Source organism: Pogona vitticeps, chromosome 2, assembly GCF_051106095.1.
Source record: "Pogona vitticeps strain Pit_001003342236 chromosome 2, PviZW2.1, whole genome shotgun sequence".
NCBI classification, from domain to species: domain Eukaryota; kingdom Metazoa; phylum Chordata; class Lepidosauria; order Squamata; family Agamidae; genus Pogona; species Pogona vitticeps.
Genome location: NC_135784.1, coordinates 305,413,519 through 305,435,904, shown reverse-complemented (window position 1 = coordinate 305,435,904; position 22,386 = coordinate 305,413,519). Strand labels below are relative to the sequence as shown.

The window sequence follows — 22,386 nt, the reverse complement described above, 5'->3', positions numbered from 1 at the left end:
AGGTGATACCTAATGGTTAGACCAGAGATTTTCAAACTTCCTACTTCCAGGGTACCATTTCTTCATAAATTCCTGCATAGGGCAGCGGATTCTGGGGGATGCTCTACATCTTACACTCAATTTACCCGGGTTTACTGGGTGACCATTCAGTGTACTCATCACTTCCCAGGATCTTTGTATGCCTTCTACAACAGAAAGTGAGATTGCTGAGAGTATGTAATGCTCAGGTGAAGCTTAGGCAACTTGTGACCAAAGCATAAGAGCATCCCTGTTGACATTTTTGGGTGAGGTGCTCCTTCAGATAAGCTTTAGTCACTATTATTGTTCTCATTACTGAGGAACTCTCAATGAGAAATAATTCATTATGCAATAAGAAAACCACTTGGCTAGACAAATATGACTCATGTTGCTCAAATGTATCTTAAACCAGTCCTCTAAAAAATGTAAGCTCTTATAGTCTTCTGTTCCATTTCAGTAAAGCTGTTTTGCTTGTTGATTACCTCTTTAGACTGTGGTTGATTTACAGGTTGTTGCCTTCTAGAATTTTAAGTATTTCTACTCCATGTGAGCATTACTTGGTTGTTTCAACTATTCAGCTCATGAGAAGACACACAGGCTAAGATATACTTTTTCTTTGATGACCACAAACACCTACTGTGGAGTATCTCTGTTCACTTCACTGGGCTTTTGTTGTGCACTTAAGACCAATGCATATTCATTTTAGTAGGACTACCCTGGAGTAAGGAGTTTGAGGATTTCAAGCCCTAATGGATGTTGGCTAAAAACCATCTAAACAGAACAAAATAGATCTGGATCTTTTATACACACACACACATACGTTGCATTACTATTATCATTTTTACATAGAGCATCTTAATAAAAAGCATGTAGTGAAAATGCCTCAGAGCTTATATAAACACTGTTATATCAAGCACATAATTCAAAAACCTGGATAAATTACCAACACAAAAACCTGAAAAACCCCCAATGGAATTCTTTCAGTTATATTTGTTGCATATTTCACATTCCAGTCTTTGCTCATCCTGTTTCGGGCAAATCATGGCCCTGGTTAAAAATCCTGCACAAGCTTCCAGCAGAGAACCCTGGTTTCACTAACAAAGCTAGATGGAACTGATCCACTTATTCATGCGTTGTCATACATCCATTCTTATCTGCGACTCAACTCTGCTAAAGTACTTGGATTTAGTCAGTTGGGTCCCATTGAGGTCTAAGAGAATGGTACTGTTACCCCACGAAGATGTGGTTGTTCATTTTTTTTTTTTAACCATCTTCTCTGCTTATATGAAAGTAACATCTCAGCATCGGAAATATCACATTAAGAGTTGTAATGCCAAGAGAATGTTTATATCAACACACCTTAATTTAGGTAGTTATATATTGTTGAAGCAAGACTTAGCAGGACTCAGGTGGGCTCAAAACCCTGAATATCTTAGTATGAATGGGCAGTGAGTCAAGATATTTACATCTCATATAGACCACTAGGACCACTCCAGAAATATAGTGCTTTTGCAGAGATATGAGGAAGTAGATCTGAAATGTACAGTCTTTTCAACCTCCACAACCTTATCCGTCCTCTGAACAAAACATGAGTAACAGCTTCCATAGAAGGAATGATCTTGTGCTCCCCCTAGCCCTAAACTTTCCACATGAAGGTTGCCTCTCCTGGAGTCTATTGAGAATAATTTCTCTAAAGACATAGGTCTGGATAAGGTCCTAGCAGAGGGAACTGTCTGAAGAAAAGATCCCATAATCAAGAGACTAGATCCCTGCTAGTTCTCAACTGTAAAGATCAACCTAGGAAAATCTGGAGGAGTTCTGCATAGGTTTTCTGCATGCATTACTTGTGGAAATCTCTAAGAGCACTCATGTAGAGGCAGTTCTGGACGTTCTCCTTGGTTCCACTGGAATGAAGAATTCTCCTGCTGTCTCAAGAACCCTGTCCACAAAGGACAGAATACCAAACTCATCTACTGCAATTGTGCTAATCAGACAGCTGAACTTTTTCTTTCTTGTGTAAACATAAAAATTTGTTCCATAGGTCTCCTTTCTGAAGGGGTATATGACTTTTGTGCATTTGTTTGCCTTGTGTAGACCTGCACCCTTTGGGGCTCACCAAACAGGGTGCAACCCATCAGTTATGTAAGGCAGCCCACTAGGGACTCACTGGTATTTACTACCTGCCTGGGTATACAAAAACTAGAGCATTCACAGATAGGTGGTAAGACGCAAGACATATCTGGGTTTGGCTTGGAGGGCCATGAAGTCCGCGGGCCTAGCTTTAGGTGACATTTTGTTTCCCCACACTTGGCCAAAAAAACAATAATTAATAAGAACTTGACCATATGATACATGCATGTTGCACCCCCCGGTGCGATGATCCTAGCATTTCCTACCCACTATCCCATCAATTCGCAACACAATCACCCAATGGCACAAATGATATGGAGCTAAGTGGATTGCTACAGTGTAACAGCTCATCTACATGTGAGTCGGTATGAGGTATAAGGTTAACTGGAAACCTGACTCTGCAAAGACCCGCCTTTGAAACGCCAGCCACTTTTTGCGACAAGTCTTTGCGGGCTCAGGGCTTGGACGTTTAACCTGCCTTTTTATCAATTTTATTTTGTAAGTTTCAAGGAACTTCTTTTTTAAAAATTCATTTTGTTTTTAGCATAATAAAACAAATAGAAACGTATAAGAAAGACATTTCGATTTGGTCCGCGGCTGTGTCCAAACAGACCGGGTGAGAGATCAATTTAGTAACTATCTACTATAGGCTCACTTTCTTTAATCTTGCTTAGAACTATTCAAAATGTCACATTTTTGGCCTAAAAAGCAATTTAATAAAAACACCATAGGCTATACCGAAAGCACAAATCTGAACCATGGAGATACATGTGCTTATAGCATTCTCTAAGCCCTTTATTAAACAGAAGTAATCAGTTTTGGGGGTCCTTCTAAAGATCTGAAATGGATCTACATTGGTAAATGGAATTGATCCCTTCTTTAAAATGTTTCATGGATTAGATATCCAACTGGACCACTGATATGTCATGTTGTGTGTCAACAAACGTTCTGAGTCTTTGGATTGTTCAAACGTCTAACCATACAAAAAGCGGTTATGCTTGGATTTTCATAAAAGAAAGGTGGGTGAAACATTCTAAAGCTGAAGTGAAGACCCTCTCTAGTTGCTCAGCTTCTCTTCTTAGGCTTTATAAAACTCAGGTGCTTTTAAAACTAACAAGAAATACTAATGAGGTTATTATCACCTGGCTGACAGCTGTAATCTAATATTCCTCGTAGGTTAGTTAGTACCTTGTTTTTTGGTTTTTTGTTTTTTAAAAAACAGGCTTCTTAATTTCATTTACAGCACTTTGTGTCTCTACAGCTGTGTAAACTCCAGTAGACCTCTGATGAAGCTAAGTAAAGTTCTTCACAATTTACAACAGAGAAAAAGAGAGCGCAATCAAATAAGGGGGAAAAAAGAGTTACCTTCTGTTCTGATAATTCAAATCAGTCTGAATAACAACCAAAAAGGTCCTTTTCTAAAATTTAAATGGCACAAGCCCATGGGATTAGACATTGCAAAGAAAGAAACAGATCTTTGCCTATGGAATTTTTTTTTTTTTTTTTTTTGAGCAAAAGTTCCAGCCTCGCGTTAGGTTGCTAGCCATCGCACAACATATGCCACTTGGCAATTTGTCTTCTGGGATATTCGCAGATTTCCTTCCAGTGTTCTCCAGCTGTTCCTTCGGCGGTCGCCCCCAAGGTTAGCCGCCCAATGGTTTCGTTCCGGGTTCCCCTCTCTGAATCCAGAACCAAGAACTCAATGCTGATCTCTTCCAGACCTTCGCAGGGAATATCAAAGACAAAGAGTTCGTTGAACACGGCGTTGGGGGTGCATTTCTTGACGTGGGTTCTCTTTTTTGAGATCCTTTTCTTGGCATGATAGAGGTTCACTTTCACGTAGGGGTCTGCAAAGGCAAGCAAAATCCAGGTGACATTTTTGAAAGCCTAAGGACACCCCAAAACCCTTGTTCTTTTTTCCCCTCTCCTAGACTTAGGTTCATCTTCTCAATCTTTCCTTCTCTGTGTGTGTCTCTCACACACATACATATACACAGAGAGTTACCCTTGAGCCAAAGGGAAATATGCATCAAGCTAACCGTCATTTTTCACATGGAATAGGTTCCCTGACTCATCAATATGGGTTAACTCATGCTTGTTTAAGTCCCTGCAAACTTTCAGTGATTCAGGGGGCACTCTATTCCGTTCCAGTCATTACTGAATCTCAGAAACAGCTTTACTGGGTGGCTTCAATCTAGTCAATCTTTCTTGCTCTCATAAAACATATAAAATAAGATGGTAGTTTATGAGCTACCCATGTTGTGGCCATGACTAGAGATGGACATCTGGATGTAACAAGTGCTGGACTGTCCACTCACACGTCCACCGCCGCCGCCAGATCCACTCTCCCTTCCAATCACTCCACAGCTTGTGGTCGGCTAGCCTGGCAAGAAGATTCGTCTTCCCTCCTTCTGCCAGGAGTGGATAGCTGACTGGGAGCTCCAAGAGATTGGAAGGAAGAGCAGAGCTGGCAGTGGCAGCTGATGCATGAGTAGACGTTACATCCAGCTGCGTGGGCATATTCACATGCGAATACCACCATCTCTAGCCATGGCATGACATGGCAAGTCCATGGGGGCTGCATGTGTATATTCACCCATACATGGTTCCTGAGGTCATCTGTGAGAACTCGGGGGGTTGGATTCAGGAGATAAGGCTTGAGCTTGAAGTACAACAAGCAGAAGGCCCTCCCCATTTGACCAAACAAAGATAGAAGACCACCCTCCTGGCCTTTGCGTATCAGAGCCAGCCAATCCAAATCCTTCACGCCACCTGCAAGAGACCAAATTTGATCATCTGGCCTCTCCCCCTTTCTGCCTGATGAAGTAAACAAAGATGGAACACACAAGAGGTCCAAGACCCTCTCCTTGACCAAGTCACCCCCTCAATGCATATGTTGGTTCAAGATCTTAAATTCTCTGTGGCATTACCTACAAAGCCAGGTATGTCCCCGTAAGGATGTGTCATTTTGACATTACCTGAGAATCCTGAAACATCAGCTTTGGGAAGGTGCCTGGCCTTTAGAACAACCACGGTGAGCGTATTTGTTGTGGACTGGTAACAAAGAGAAATCAGCAACTCTCCACGTCCCAAAGACTTCTAGAGAATTAAAGAAAAAGACAAACAAAAAACCACAATCTTTCATGCAGCAGTTTGGATCAACAAACTGTCTCAGAACTCTTGGAGTAGTTAGATTCTAACATCCTGATTTACACAGCAAAATCTATTATCTGTTTTTAAAAATGTAATTTGCAAAGAGAGTTAGAATATTAAGTGCACTTTGACATGTCACTCCTACAGATTTAATGTAAAAGGCCGTCATCTAGAGAAAGTTGGCTGCACTTAAATATTCCAAAACAATGGGGCTTTGATTAGTTGTGAATTGGTTAACCTGTTCCATTCATCTCATCGGGCTTTTGACAAAGTTGGCCTAGATCAGTGGTTCTTAAACAGGGGTCCCCAGATGGTCTTGGACTACAATTCCCAGAAGCCTTCAGCACTTGCTATGCTGGCCAGGATTTTTGGGAGCTGCAGTTCAAGAACATCTGGGGACCCAAGTTTGAGAACCACTAACCTAGGTTACTAGATAAAGCACATCAGAAACCAGAATCTTCAACAGAATCATGGAAAAGAAGAAGAGAGATAACCAAACCAATTTTCACTGGCCAAGATGGCCAAGGATCAGTCAAGAGTAGTGGATTGACTAGATGAGCGGGGTATCAATCAATCAATCAATCAATCAATCAATCAATCAATCAATCAATCAATCAATCAATCAATCAATCAATCAATCAATCAGTCAATCAATCAATCAATCAATCAATCAATCAATCAATCAATTATATCAGCTGGGCCAAAATTAGACCAGTTAAAGTAATGCTGAAGCTAAGCCTTCCCTAAGCTAGGGTTGTTAGAAATTACTTAGTAGTACCTTCTGCATGATATAACTTTGGACCAGCACTGTGTCTATATGCTCAGACTAGAACTGGTTGGCATCGAGATAACGTTCTGCTTTTATGCTGCCCCTTTGTGCCAATAGATTTTAACCAACAAATCAGCTCTGCTAGCAGAATGGTCTGTTGGCAGATCTCAGAGATCAGGTGGCAGAAGAGACTCTTCATTCTAAGCACCTACAAGCCAGCACAGCTTTCAGTCGTGATAAAAGTATGTTGCCTATGTTCCAGAGAAGCTGCCCTGTTAATCTGTTGCTTAAAAGAAAACAGAGTTTGTGAAACCTTAAACACTTGGATCTTTTCAAGGACAAATATTTTGAATAAATAAATAACTTTTCTGTTCTGTCAAATGCTTTTTGGGGACTCATCGTGTTCTACTCAAATTGGCTGCAGCCCAATTAAATCTCAGAAGAGAGTCTTTCCTGGGCATACTACTTGAGATCTTCATAAAAAGAGGGTAGGTGATACGTCTTTTAGTACCTCTTCTAAAAGAAATATCACCCATATCTGTTCTTGGAACAGGTACAAAGATCACATGGCATTTATTCTCTTTTCTTACATCATAAAAAGGAATGTCAACGATCTAAAGCGAGCGTTTCTGCGATGCACCACCTATCTTTACTAATTTGGTTCATAAACCAACAGTGATAGTCATTGGTTTTTACTGCCTTCTGCCTTCTAATTGCATTGCAGTCATACATCCCTTTCATTGTTGTTGGCAAAGCAATTAGAAGTCACAAGTCATAAATGAATGCAATAACGGCTGATCCCAAAGATCCCAATGGGAAAGATTTCTGCATGTCCAAAAGAGGCCCCATATTTTAGTTTTCTGGCTGGTGCTTCTTATGGTCTATCAGATGTTGCTTCAGCAAGTGAATGACTAGTATTGTGGTATGGACGACGTAACAGAGAAAGAAGACCAACTGTGATTCCAGTGTAGTAAATCTCGGTAGGGACTTCTAGATTTTTATCAATGGAAATAATCTAGCAGTAGCTGAAGTATACAAAAGAAAATGATCTTACATGAGATCTTGAAAGGTGGTTTTACAGAGGAGGGATCTGTTCTTGATCATCCCAGAGTGCAGAACATGTAATTATGGGCTCAAGTTAGAGGAAGTCAGGTTTAGGCTAAATTTCAGGAAAAACTGTTAGAGCAGTATGACAATGGAATCAATGACCCCAGGAAGTAGTGAGCGCTCTAATACTGGAGGCATTGAAGAGAAAATTGGACCACCATCTGTGAGAGCTGCTTTGATTTGGATTCCTGCCTTGAACAGGGGGTTGCACTTGATGGCCTTCTAGGCCCATTCCAACTCAACCATTCTATTATTTTATGATTCTAAGAGGACTTCAACTCTTTTTAATACATTTTGAGCACAATGTATGCATGCCCTCTTTTTTTTTTATAACCCACAGATGGGGTAACAGGTGGGAGGTGTAATTGGTAACATATATATGCATATTTCAAAATATGCAAAGTGGGACTAAGATGAGTGTACATTTTGGAGTTTTTAAACAGTTAAATAGGAGATTAAATCATAGGCCATAAAGGTGTCACAAATAATATTGGATAAATTACCCTTTCAGTAGGTACAAATTAATTTTTCAGTATTCATGTAGTTGCCTTGCTGGAACAAAATATGAAAGCAAGGAAACAGAAACCATACAAACTTCAGCAGTCCAGGTCATGAACAATGAATTGTTGCATTAAAAACCGGAAAACACTATAGATGGGAATATTGCTTGGTACATACTGAAACCATTTGATTTGATGCTTGATCTTTTGAAAGCAATTATCAGAAAGTCAATACACAAGCAGGTCCTCAGAAAAGGCTATTGGTTACTGGGGCTTTAAAACATTTATTAGGGTCGGGATTTTTGAAATAAGAAATGGCCTGCCACTTAAGCTGAAGTCACTTCTGAGCCTATCCACAGTAGGATACTCAAGATATAGAACTGGAAGTAAACCCTGTTGATTTCTGTAGGGCATGCATCCAAGTAAATCATTCAGAATTGGTGCCCAGTCCATTGATTGTCAGAAGACAGATGCCTGAATCTTAAAAGCCATTTACTTTGGTAGTTCAACTGAGGTTTAATGAGTTGCTAAGAACTTCTACTAAATGTCTAATGAATAGGAAGTGTGGTGAAGGAAGGGCTGCTCGATCACAGCCATAATGACACAGAGTGACCTTCTTAGCCATTAAGGCCAGTAGAGTTTTGCTACTGAATTCATCAGGAGGTAGATTTTTTGGTTCATGATGGAATGTTTGGATTTAAACAAAGTAATGATGACAGTGTCACTCTACTGGCCTTTGTCCAAACACTTCAGATGGATTTTTGCTGGTTGGTAGGAAAAAATAAATTGCCCAGTTTAGGTGGTGTTAAGCATGGAAGAGACTTAAAATAGACTCCAATAACTCAACTTACAGAGTTTGTCATCCGCAGAATAAAAATATCAACATTTTATTTTTATGCTATTTTTATGCTCTGTTAACAGAGAGCTAACCCTAATTTTAGTTCTTATTAGAGTAGATCCATTGAATCCAATGAACTTAGGTAAACTGATGATATGAGAATTCATTAAATCTACTCTACCTGAGATGAAAATTTCAATTTATTCTAGAAACTGCATTTGACTTTTCCTTATGGATCTTTTAACCCAAGAAGGTTGAGTTTCACACTTCCCTCTTGAACTGGTGTAGTATCAAGTGATAACAAATATGCATCATCCAGAACCATCGTCACTTCCATCCACCAGCATAAACTCAAACACAATATTCAGGTGTTGGAGCCCCAAACCAAGGTGAGTCTTGAAGCATGATGGGAAAGGGGGACAATTACACACATCTGGTCCTCCCCATCCCCATGACAGCTGGATGTAAGGTACACCTTTGCATATTCACAATGAAGTTCTGCTTCACTGATATTCACAGGGAAGATTTACAGGTGGACTTGTAAGTAGGACGTACCTATGTCCCCATATCATCATTCCATGTCATCAGAAGCAGCCCTTCCCACGTTCAGGCATAATGCCTGAATAAGACTTGCCTACAGTGGGAGGAATATCTTCATCTGCCTGAAAGTCCAAATGATGGGTAATCAACAGATGAGAATACTAAAATATAATTGGTTGTTCCACGTCTGAGTTCCTTATTGTGTGTCATGTAATCCAAAGAGCAATAGTTCTCAGTCTTGAGTCCCCAGATGAACTAAAATGACCAGAAGCCTTTACCACCAGCTGTGCTGGCAAGGAATTCTGGGAGTTATAGTCCAAGAACATCTGTGGACCTAAGGTTGGGAAGGACTGCCATAGAGTCATGAACTGTTTAGTCTACAGACTTCAGTTACATAACATGTAAGCCAGTCATGTATACTAGACATTCAGGGGAAAAGAACTGGTAGACTTATGTGATAACAGAGTGGACACTCCCTTTTCATGCTATAAGGATTGTCTGTCATTTCTAAGTGTTTCTTCAGCAGCAGCTGCAGCAACAACAATAAGCAATAACAAACAGAAATGATAGATGGATAGATAAACAGATAGACAAAGGAAGTTATCATCCATCTGAAGTCAAAACAGAACAGTCTGCTATCACTGTGTGTGTGTTTTAATGGAAATCCAATAATTAGTATCATTCAGCATGCATCGACTGAATTGAGAATGATACTCTAAAATAATGAGAGTTTTCAATTTGTCTTAATGGTTTTTCAAGCCATGGGTATCTTTCTCTAGATAGCAAAATGGTTGGTGCAGTATTTTAACTTTCAGCGGATAGCTTAGTGAGTTAGGCATCTGACTGAGAAACCAGAGACCAGGAGTAGAGATGGGCATGAGCTGTATTTCAGCATTTTGGTGTGTTTTGGTGGATCAGGCCAACAGGTGTTGCAAGGGGATCCTGGATTCCCTGCCCCTGTTTCCTCCTATGAGCCTGATCTGCTGAACTGCACTGAAGTTTCAATATCTAGTCAAGAGTTTCGTTCCCCACTATGCCATCTGGGAGAAGAGCCAGCCTGTGTAGCCTTGACCAAGCGGCACAGCCCCAGGGTATCCCCAGAAAAAGGGAACGGGAAGCCACTTCTCAGTATTCTCTACTGAGAAAACTCTTTAAAGGGTCTTAATAAATTAGAACTGACTGAACAGCAAGTACTAATTATTTTTATTATTGTAGACTGAAAAAGTTCCTCTTCAAGCAAGCTTTCCTTCAATGACCGAGCGTGATCTTTATAGATGGATCGGTATGCATCGCTGCTTTGACTGTGTTTTTAGCATTGCTTGTGCTTCCCATTTTGTTGGTTCCCTTTCAATATTTCTATACTTAGTTGTTTTTAGCTTTAAATGTTGCCTTTTAATGATGGAAGCCACCTTTGTATACTCATTGTTTTGTTCTTAAATATTGTCTTTAAAGGCTGTAAGTCCCCTTGGGTCCTTTTCCAAGGAGAAAGGTGGGGTAAAAATATTTTAAATGAATAATATAAATAAACTCCCATCATCCCTCACCATCGACTACAGGGGCTAGGGTTGATGGGACCTGCAGTCCAACTAATTTTGGGGAGCCTCACGTTTCCCCATTCCTACATCAGCTACTGTTCTTCAATGCTTTGTCCTTCGATTGTTTACTATCTCTGATAAGACAATTGGGACCCCTTGTCTTAATGGCTGAGTCTGCATAAGTCATTCCTGCCAAGATAGCAGGATCAACCCTGTTGATCACATTCTTGCCTCTTGTTCCAGTAAACAGCTCATGGGCTGCTGTTGCTTTAATTCTATGTACATAAATTGCAGTGATGTGTTTGACAATGAGCCCCCTGATGAGACAACGCGTTTCCTCCTACAAATTACAATTTTATTTTTTTAAAAGACCCTAGCCAAGTACACTAACGTTTGCTGAAACAAGCTAACCTATTCCCTTTACAACACGACACAGATGGATCATTGCTTGTTGTGTCAACTTTATGACCCATGCCGGTTTACTTCTTTGCCTGTTAAACAATGCACCCTGATGGCCTCAGGCTGCCATTACTGGTGAACATAGTTGGCCTACAAGGGCCATCCCATTCAAGTGCCTTGGTGCAAATGACTCATTTATGACACCAGCACAAGACAATGGGGTTTGTAGCACAACAACACAGATGTTCTTCTGCCAGTTCTTGCTTCACAAGACCAGCCTATAGACTTAGGAAGGAGCAATAATTCAGTGGTGGTGGGGCACATGTTTTGCATACAACTAGCTGCTAGCAGCTCCAAGTATGTCTGAGAAGCCCTGAAGAACTATCAGTGGAGGCTGGTGACTTCTTTTATTTATTTAAAATATTTTCATCCCACCTTCCTCCTTAAAAAGGACCCATTTTTAAATGGTGACCTCCCATTGGTTCGCTCAATGGAGCCAACCTCAAAAGGCACAATCTAAGCACAGAAACAGAGCCTTTATCTGTTTTGGTAAAAGGGTTTGGTACTTTGGATAGCTCCTGTAATGTTCAGACTAAAACTCAGAGGGGACTCACCACCTCCATGGAAGCAGAATCACCAGCCTCTAGTGGTGCGGAGATGCACAACAGTCTAAACTGGTGTACAACTAGTTACTATGTTACTCTACCTGGCCTAATATGGAACAATCCCACCATTTGTGTACCTTCTAGATTCTGTGGGAAGTATTTGCTTATGATATCAAAGTGACTTGGGATGTTATTGCAGTACATAGCTTGGTGTTCTTAATCTTAATACTGTATTAGCAATATATTGGAAGTGACACTTGTAGTCTGTGTCAGTTCATTCATTCATTCATTCATTCATTCATTCATTCACTCTATTGATTGATTGATTGATTGATTGATTGATTGATTGACTGATTTTGATTGATTGATTGATTGATTGACTGATTGATTGAATTGACAAATTCTTTGGAGGCTCACTGAGATCCACCATTATTCAAAAATATTAAAAACAATTTCTCCCTGTCATGACAAAAAGGGGATATTGATTGTTCTTATACATCCTCAAGTCGCTTCTGGCTTAAGAGCATTTTGAAGGATATTCATAGAGATCTTCTAATCTTGTTGAGATTGATGCATTTATGTGTTCACATTTATACATTCTGTTATTGAGTATTATGTTTATAGCTGTCTGGATAGGTCAGTGGTTTAGGTCTCTGGCTGTGGAGCCATCAGTTGGGAGTTTGATTCCCCACTGTGCCTCCTGTGAGTAGAGCCAGCCTGGGTGGCCTTGGGCAAGGTGCACAGTCCCAGGGTGCCCCAAGGAGAAGGGAATGGGAAACCACTTTGGGGTACTCTCTACCTAGAAAACCCTGAAGAGGGTTGCCATAAGTCAGCACTGACTGGAGGGCATGTGATTATGAAGTTTATATCTTTAAAGATGTCTTATATGTTGAGGCAGAAAAAGCAGCAAAATAAATTCATAACAATAAATGAGATTCAAAGTTGATTACCCTAACATTCTTTTTGATGATTTCCTTGTTCATCAGCATCCTTCCTTCAGACAACTCTATCCCTGAGAGGGGAAAGAGGACTTCTCCAATGATATCATCTCGGGAAAACCGGTCAAAACTCAGGATCATAAAGTGAAGACTCAAATCTTGAACTTGACTGTAAGGGATTCCATAGAAGGTGAAGGTTTCATCAAAAGCTGGATCTAAGGTTTTCCTTAGCACTCGAGTTTTCACCTTGTGTTTCTTCTCAGGCAAAATTGTCATTTTGATGTATGGGTCAGAAGTCATTGATTGTTCATCCATAGCTGGTAAGCCACGTGCTTCTTTGATGTTCACCATGAAAGCCTTCTTCTCAAAGTTGTACTCAATGGAGAAGAAGAGAATCCCTAATTTATCTTGCTTCTCTTCAGAAGATATTGAAGTGATGGACTTCAAGCTATCAGGGGACACCGAATCTTTCTCCCTCTCAGGAAAGAGCTTTGGAGTAAAGTTCTCAACATCTGATGAACTTGGTATTTTAGGGGTTGTTTTGGGGAAGTTTCCGTTCAGATCTCGTTTCTCCAAGTCAAGATGAAGAGAACTCTTTGGCATGATTGGCTTGTTTTTCGCTTCCCCCTTCTCCTCTGCACCAAATTTCTTCTTGCTGTTGAGGTTCTCTGGATAGATATCAACACCCTTCAGCACATGGACAAATTTGTAAGGAGGGGTCTTATTGGATTTGGAAGATTTACGCTGGCAGCATATCCAAGCAAAGAGGGAGACAGTGAAGACTAGCCCAAAGGCACTGAAGATTCCAACCACAGTTGGAATTTCATCTGTAAGTCAAAGCAAATGGCAACAGATGTATGAAAAGTAGACTTCAGAGATCGTAAGCGATAGTTCAAATTAGCAAGTGCCGGTCAAATGGATGTAGTGGAAAAACAAATGGCTAGGTACGCAGTCCAAAAATAACAATATATACGTTTTGTGCCCCCTGCCGGTATGAATGTGCATGGAAAACTGTGGCCAGGGGTGTTTGCTGTTGAACACATGCCTGAGATGAACACAGTTCAGCATCCATAGCTGTAATAAATGGCATGACTCTATTCAGTTTAGCTGCTATCCTGGATAAAATATATGAATTCAATAGACACAGAAAAGCTTCTAGCTTTTTCTTAATATCCTTCACATTAGTTTTTTTCCCCATTCAGCAGATGAAAGAGAATTTAAAATGTGTTATTCACATGCACGACATCCACTTTCATATTAGTCTTTGTATTTCCCTTTATGTTCCATGAGTTACATATTTTTATGGCCTCACTGAGACTACAATTTCATCTTTTTAAAAAAAGCTACTTTTGAAGGGAAAATCAAACCTGGCATCAGTTTTCCATGCAAAATGGAAGATGTGCAACAGCTTTCCCTTGATTATTCTTTGCCCATTATACATCCACATGTATATAAAAAAAGGAAATCCGATGTGTGCCTTTGATGTTCCTTAAGTACTGACTCTGCTAATTGCAGGGTAAATAGGAGAAGATTTCCAAAGGTAGCCAGCGAAAGATCAGTGTCTGACCCTCTGTCTTTCACTGCAGTGTGTCTCCTAGCTGCCACCACTCAACCTCACCCTCCACCTTAAACTTCCTTCCATCACTCAAAGGAATCGACTCACATTCCAAACAGCCACAGGGAAGACAGCACGCCGGCTGCCATGACATCTGGCGTAGGGATAAAAGCAGGGCGCCGAGGCCATCAGCATTTCGTGAGTAAGCAGTGCAGGGCCCAACAAACACCACTAATTGGAAATCCAATCCTGCCCGTAAGTAATGTTTCTAAAGTGAGTCTACGCGCCGCGCGCTGGTAGCAGCAATCAAGACTTAAGTCCACATTCTCTGAGCAAAATGGGGGACTCATGAAATATTAATGGCATGGCATTGCTTATGCAGGAAGGTAACCGGGTCTTTTATACAAGAGCACCAGTATTCTCACAAATAATCACTATCCTCTTTCTGGTTGAAGGAGAGAGAGACAGAGACAGAGTGAGAGAGAGAGAGAAAGAGGGAGGGAGGGAGGGAGAGTGCAGGGAGGGAAGGAAGGAAAGGAAACAACTCCCTAGAATGGATACATGGGTTTTCTTTTTCCTTCCTTCCTTCCTTCCTTCCTTCCTTCCTTCCTTCCTTCCTTCCTTCCTTCCTTCCTTCCTTCCTTCCTTCCTTCCTTCCTTCCTTCCTTCCTTCCTTCCTTCCTTCCTTCCTTCCTTCCTTCCTTCCTTCCTTCCTTCCTTCCTTCCTTCCTTCCTACCTTCCTTCCTTCCTTCCTTCCTTCCTTCCTTCCTACCTTCCTTCCTTCCTTCCTTCCTTCCTTCCTTCCTTCCTACCTTCCTTCCTTCCTTCCTACCTTCCTTCCTTCCTTCCTTCCTTTCTTTCTTTGGCTGAGATGAGGAATCAGTGCCATGGACCCTCAAAAAGAAGCCACTAGTCCCCAGTTTAAGGGACTGAAAACTCAACCCACAAGTTGCCCATCCAGTCACACCTTTAAAGAAAGGCTTTCTCTTTTTTTAATTATAATGATTTCAATCCAGGGGAAAATAAAGGGTCCTACATAAAAACAAAGCTACTGAAGGGTTGTTGGTCTCAGTAAATCCATTGCTACTTTAACAGGAATCTAACTGCAGTATTGCATGGGGCACTTTCTCTTTTCTCTGACTTCTTTTTTTTAACTAGATGGATTCATAAGGAGACTACTGTACACAGTGACTGAATTTGTTGCTTGGAAGTAGAAAATCTTGCTTTAGGGTAAGATGCTGGCCATTGGATCACTGCCAACCTTTGGCTTGTTATACTCTGTGCCACTGTGGACTGAGTTTCTTTCTTTCTTTCTCTTCCTCCCTCCCTTCCTTCCTTCTTCCTTCCTTCCCCTCTTCCTTCCTTTCTAGCAAAGCATGTGGCCAGGAGCTGAGACAAAACCCATTGGCAGTGAGGTAATGTCAGTTGCATAAGATGCCTTGGGAAAGAAGCCAAGCTGGATCATTAATTGAACTGAGCAGATTTTAATGGCCAATTGACACATTTGCAAATACTCCTTTGAAGCTCCCATGTAGACAGATTGTGTCTAACTGCAGGGATGACTGGCCAAGTTACCATTCCAGCTTTTCATGGGAAGAATGCAGCGCTTATTGTCCTCATAAAGTCAGTTATCAAGGTGACCACACCGTCGCAAATAAGAGCAGAAAGTCCCACAAGGGCTGGTGCAAGAAGAAATTCTAACTAAATGTGTTGTAAAATAACTGCCAGTGGGGTTGCTTCTGCTTTTATTACTGTTTTGATATAACGATATGGGCACGGAGAATGCCTAAGTATTACAACATCTACCTAGGAAGTAAACTGATTCATGCTTGTTTGGAGAAAGAGCAGAGAGTACAAGATAGCCGATTTGAAGGGGCACAATCCAAACTTAATGCCTTTGAAGTGACTAAATGTGAACCAATTCAGGATCATTTGGAACTTAAAGGATCCTAAATTTAACCCCTGTCAACTTTGTCACTCAGCTAACACCCATTGTTTTTGATAAGGTCCAAAGCAATTTAAAACAAAGCACTTGGGCTGGAAAGGTATGGTGTCGTTCTCCTGAGATGGATTTATAGTGACAGGACAACACTGAGGAAAGCAGTCATTAAGCGACCCAACCCCCTAAGCAGCGGGAAGAAAGGAGAATTTTATACGCCCACTAAGACCTCCTGTTCCAAATGGATATGAGCTTATCTGAGGCTAAACCAGACCAGAAATAGGGGAAAGTTTTCCTTATTGCTGCTTTCGGATCTCAGAAGACAATGGATGCTCCTCAAGTTTTTGTAAGGAATAGGATCACATGTTTAAAAGAACTGGGCAACACCTTGAATATACTCCCCTGAACAAGCAAACAGACAGATGCAAAGGGAGAGAGGGAGGGAGAGAGGGAGGGAGGGAGAGCGCCGGAGCCAGAGAGATTCTTCTGGATAAAGAAGTCTGGGGTGGATGACTAATCTATTTCAGGAGGAAGCTCTTTTTTTCCCTCTCTTGAGGCCGCACCACTGACAATGATTCTGGAAGTCCTTAGAACATGGATTTGGCATTAAAATGCCTCTGGCTCGCCCCCCCCCCCGCCCTAATTGAGCACACAGAGATCAAGCAATAAAAAGTATTTCTCTGTCCAGCTTCCCAAACCCAGTCCTAACAGCCTATATGTGACGGCTTGAGAGAGAGAGGGAAGCAGTGGTAGGGATCCCGATGAGCTATGAAATGAGAATTTTTTAAAAAAACGAACCCCAAACTGAGTAAAACTTTTGCAAAATCCATGGGGCTGGGGAAGAGGTGCTACTTGGATCCAGGGAATGCCCATCGTTTGGAGCGCCAGGATGAAGCGGCACCGCCACAGACTAGCCGTGGAGGGATGGGAATCGAACCCGCGCCTGAAAAGGGAGGGAGAGAGGGAGGGAAGGAGGCTCAAGGAGAAAGGCTGCTTACCAAATTCTTCCCCGGCGGCGGCGGCGGCGGCGGCGATCGGAGCCATGTTGCCCTGGCCCCCGCGCGCTGTCCAAGGTGCTGAAATCCGGCTGGCGGCGCCCGGCTTCTCCTCCTGCCCCGCGGATCCGCCCTGGCTCAAGCGCAGCCGGCGGGCAGCCTGGCTCTCCAACCTGGGGCCACCGCAAGCCTGGAAGATCGGGAAGGTCTCCGAAAGAGGAGGGAGCGAGCGAGTGAGAGAGAGATGGAGAGAGAGTGCGTGCGTTTGTGCGCGCGTGTGTGCGTGTGTGTGTATGTCTGTGTGTTAGAGAGAGAGAGGGATCCGGATTGGGAGGAGGGGAAAGAGAGGGAGGGTCTGGATCCGTCTTCCCCTTCCGCACCGTGATTCGTGAGCCCTTGTCCGTTGGTTTCAGATCTTCTGACTAACTCAGCTCCCAGACCGAAGACGTGGTTGAAACTCAAATTGACGCAATCCTGACGCTACACAACTGAAATCAGTACTTCCTCCCTCCCCCTCGTCCTCCCTCCCCCACCCCAACTCCGCCACTCCTAGGAATCCGGCTCACATTCATCAATTATTTTAACGGCTCTGCTGCAGGAGATTAGCTCACATTTTTTCCCCCGGACCCAGATAGAAATGCTAATTTCCCAGGGCCAAATTTTCCAGGGTTTTCTAAGCGTCACCGTCTCCTTGGGGGCGAGGGGGGGGGGAAGAGAGAGAGAGAGAGATGGTGTCGCATCTGCGTTTGCCGGGAGGATGCGCTAAGTGGAGAGGATGGAAACCCTAGGGGCAGATGACCCAGATCCGTGCCGCTTCCCCCAGATCCTCTGCTTCCCCCGCACATACGCGCCTTCCCCATGAAATGCTTGTTTTGGCTCAGCTAGGAAAACAGCTTGAGTTCCCACTGGGAGAGCTGCAAAGAGCAGGGGAAGATATGGATTCCTGGGTGTAAACTGGGAAATCTCTATTTTTGCCTTCGAAGCAGACAGATCTTTCTTCTCTATTCTCTCTCCCGCCCGCCCCCCCCGTCCTCTCTCTCCCTCTCCTCCCTCTCCCCTCTTCCATCAGCAGTCGCACTTCCAAACATCTTTTTAAAAGAGCCAGCCAGAGGGAGAGGGAGAGAAAGGTACTTAGTATTTAATTCAGGGTAAGCACTCAAGCTTCTGTTCCCCCAAGAACACACAAAGGAGTGAAAAATTACTGAATCCATTGGGAATGACTAAGCCTGGTGTAGGAAGAGATGGCAGTTCAGAAAAGCCACTTCAGGTTGGTCCTGTGCCTCTTTGCAGTGCCAAAGGCTCCTAATTGCACCTGGTGTTCACATTAACCTATTGAACACTTTTAAAGACAGGATCTAGTGTACCCTTACTTGGGTATAAACCCATTAATGAGCTTACTACCAGTGGACATACATAGCATGGGAATGCTTGTCCTAGGTACCTGCCTTAAACTAAGTGGGACCATCAATCCATATTGTTCAAGATAGTCTCTACACCCGGATGGCCGCTGTGCATCCCTTTTTGCCTGCCTCCCAATCTCTGTTGTTAAACTAGTTGCCAGGTGAGCCGCCATTGAAAGCCTTGCCACCAACCCATACAACTCCTACATAGCGTGCGATGGTCCCACACAGCTCAGGCATCCTCCTTCACCCACAAGCTGTTGCACCTGTTACTGGATTTTTGGGGTAACCGTCAAATAGGGTGACAGCTGCAATGGGGGTAACCCCAGTGGGGGAACTGTGTGCCCCTTGGAAGGTTGTAGGGCAGCTAATACTGCCTTCCTCTAAAACAAAGAAGGTACCCAGACCTGGTGTAAAATGACTGACAGTGCTTCTCCAGGATTTCAAACACACATTTTTTTTCAAAGTCTACTTGGAGATGACAAAGACCAAAATAGGGATCTTCTTCATGCAACCTCAGTGCTTAGTCACTGACCTATGGTTCTTTCTTCCTATTTCAATCTGCCTTACACACAGTTCTGAAATTACTGGCCATGAGAAGTCAATTGTCTGACTCTATATAAGGCAATTTCCTTCTCCCTATGATTTGGGGTTAAATGGGAAAGGGAGTTCCTTGCCATTTCTTCAGATTCCACACGTCAATCCATGTGGAATCTGAAGCACAATTGCTCATGTTTAAGCAGATGTTTTGAGCTTCTCTCCTGCCTCCACATTGCTATCTGACCAATTGGGATAGTGACACACAGATGAATGGTTTCGCTCCTCTGTCCTTTCATTCTCAAGGAAAGATAACCTGTTGTTGACTCTGTGATTCCAGATCCCCTTTTCCCCTTTTCTTCTTCCTTTCAGAAACATCCTCTTCAGTCCAGTGCTTCCCATGACCAAGGACTTACCCATTCATTTCATTGCTGGGGATGCTCCCAGCACCTGTTGGAGGTAGGCTGAGTTCCTATTTGTGCACAAATTGTTGTTCTTTAGTCATTATGTCATGTCCGTGGACCAGAGCACGCCAGGCCCTCCTGACTTCCACTGCCTCCCAGAGTTCGGTCAAATTCATGTTGATAGCTTATATTACACTGTCCAACCATCTCGTCCTCTCTCATCCCCTTCTCCTCTTGCCTTCACACTTTCCCAAAATCAGGGTCTTTTCCAGGGAGGGAGTCTTCTCTTCTCATGAGATGGCCGAAGTATTGGCGCCTCAGCTTCCGGATCTGTCCTTCCAGTGAGCACTCAGGGTTGATTTCCTTCAAAATTGATAGGTCTGTTCCCTTTGCATTCCAGGGGACTCTCAAGAGTCTCCTGTGCACAAATACACCTATAGAATTTTGAACTGGATAGATTACTACCGCATCCATCCATCCATCCATTCATCCAAAAATTCACATGAGTAGCCATGTGAGGAGGGGCTCTTTAAGTGGTTTATGCTACCAGATTTCTATAGAGTTTAGAAAATTTGAGCCATGAGCAGACTAGTAGGGAAGGAAATGGTTGCTTCCATAAGGCTTAAGTGGTCTTCCAGATTTTGCATTCCAGTGTAGCTTTTCCATAGGAAAAGGACACCATCAGCAGTCAAGGACACCTTTCTCAGGTTTTTCCTTTAGAATTATTTTGGAGTCTGCATTATTATCATCATATTTTTAGAACTGTGGAGCTGTAAGAGATCCTATGGATCATCAATTCCAGTTCCTGTCAAGGAGGCACAGGGGGGAATTGAACTTCCAACCTCTGGCTCCATAGTCAGATGCCTAAACCACTGAGCCATCATGAAGGAAGAGCAAAAAGGGACTTAGGGATATTGCTTTAATACCAACTTCCCTGCATCCTAAGACACAGTTCTCTTCATCCCAAATATGGCTAATGCTCAGCTGATGGGATTAAAAGAATCATGCTTCTCTCTGTGGATGTCTTTGTCCTGGCAAGCTTAACTGGCATCTTGCTGTAAAGGCAAACACCTTTGTTTTCCTCATCTGCTTCTTTTATCTAACAGATACTCCTTTTTTAATGCAATGCCTCTGTTTTATCTCCTGCATCTGTGTCTGTTTTTATTATACTGTATGTTTTTCTTTAAATTATTGCATTTTAGGATTGTTAGCAGCTCTCAGAGATGCACAAGCAGTGGGAAGGTAGAAGAAAAAGGTCCTAATCAATCAATCAATCAATCAATCAATCAATCAATCAATCAATCAATCAATCAATCAATCAATCAATTAGTCAATCAATCAATCAATCAATCAATTAGTCAATCAATCAATCAGTCAATATGTCAGTCATAAATGCACCCTGACCCTTAGGTGTAGGAAGATTCCTCAATCCCTAAGAATATAGGGAGATGTCTTCCAGTAGGACAGACAATTTATTTGTCCATCAAGCCCATTATTTCAAATTCTGACTGGCAGCATCTCTGTAGAATCTCAGATATTGGTCTTTCCCGTTGCTGGCTGTAATTCTTTTGACCAGAAATGCTAGGTTAAGGACCAAAACCATCAGTTCAGAATTTCTCCATGAACATTTTAGTTCTACAGTTGAGTTCTGGAGATGTCACTTATGGGGAATAGAACTTCCAGAATTCCCAAACCAGCACAGCCATTGAGTTTTAAAAGCTCTGAATTGTGATGGCAGCTACATGCTCTCCTGCTGTAACTCAGGGAGACGAATGTAAGGCATTCAGTGAGACCAGCAAGGAAGCAACCAAGTGTCCATCATAACTATTTTGGCAGTCTATAAGACTCAGCCAACAATCTGTGACTATGGGAGCTGAAGGTTGAAATATCTAGAGAGTACACAGTCAGGTTGCTTAGTCAAGGAATTTCTCTTGATCCTGATGGTAGAACTAGAGAAAATGCCAAGATTCCTTCTAGGAGGTGATACATGTTTTTCCCCAGAGACCATTCCTGCAAAGCTGCTGTACCTGAGCAATTAGTTACACCTGCAAATGAAATCCAAATGGAACCAATGAACTATCACAAAACAAGAACAAGATAATGTGTAATTTGTGACGTAGAGAAAACCTTTTTGCTAAGAGAAACAAACTTTTTAATCTATTCATGGCATTCCGTTTTTGTGTATGAACAACACAATTTTGTGTTGTTCCATTTTGTGCATGCAGTGCACAATCCTGCCTGATAACAGCTGCAGGATATTCTGATGATTTTTTTTCTTTTGCCTCACTTCCACTGTTGTGCCCTGCTCGCCATCTGAGTCTACTTGGGTGCTAATCACAACTTCTTTGAACTAGACAAACTCTAGATTTAAGGAGGGGGGGGGAGAAGTGTCATATATGCCAAAATTAAGATGAAAAATTTCAATTCAGTCTCCCCTAATTGTGCCTGATGCAATCCACACAAAAGGGTCTTCCCTATAGATCTGTCCCATATAGGCTCCGTTGGTTAAATGCGGCCACCCACATAAATACACAGATCTGTGAAAGGAGGGAACTTCAAAACCATTCATCTTTTGGGTGAATGCCCAGGACTAAATAATAAAACAGAAGGAAAGGCATTATCTGGATTGATCTCACTTTGCTCCTCCCCCTCCCCCCCCTCTCTTTTTGTTTTGTTAATGCATTTTTGCCCTTCTTCATTCCATCTGTCTGCTTCTCTGTTCTCCGATTGATGTCTGAAAGTCATGCTTTTCCATATTGGTGAGCTCATGGGACATAATTACATTTAGGTTTGGGCTCCGGGCCAGGCAAAATACAGTTAGGCAACCCACGATCAAAACGATTGTTAAGAACAAAAGGAAAGGAAAAAGAAGATAAGGTTAAGCAAAGTCAGGATAGTGGATGATTATTTAGTTACAACTGTAGCCAAATGTTAACACAACACAACTGGCCCATCAATATGTAATACGTTCTGCTGTTGCATTGAGCCTTATTGATCTGCCCATCTAAAGAACATCAGCTTTA

The 22,386-nt window shown here is 42.3% G+C and overlaps 1 protein-coding gene across 1 annotated transcript; it reads right to left on the bottom strand.

The window, feature by feature from the left end:
* Positions 1 to 277: 277 nt before the first annotated feature.
* Positions 278 to 17,340, bottom strand: SYT4 (synaptotagmin 4). The gene is made up of 4 exons (XM_072992985.2): positions 17,026 to 17,340; positions 12,545 to 13,359; positions 5,127 to 5,247; positions 278 to 3,995 (listed from the first exon to the last, which is right to left on the bottom strand). The coding sequence occupies exons 1-4, from the start codon at positions 17,069 to 17,071 to the stop codon at positions 3,688 to 3,690; spliced, it is 1,290 nt and encodes a 429-aa protein (XP_072849086.2). The 5' UTR covers positions 17,072 to 17,340; the 3' UTR covers positions 278 to 3,687.
* Positions 17,341 to 22,386: the final 5,046 nt, after the last annotated feature.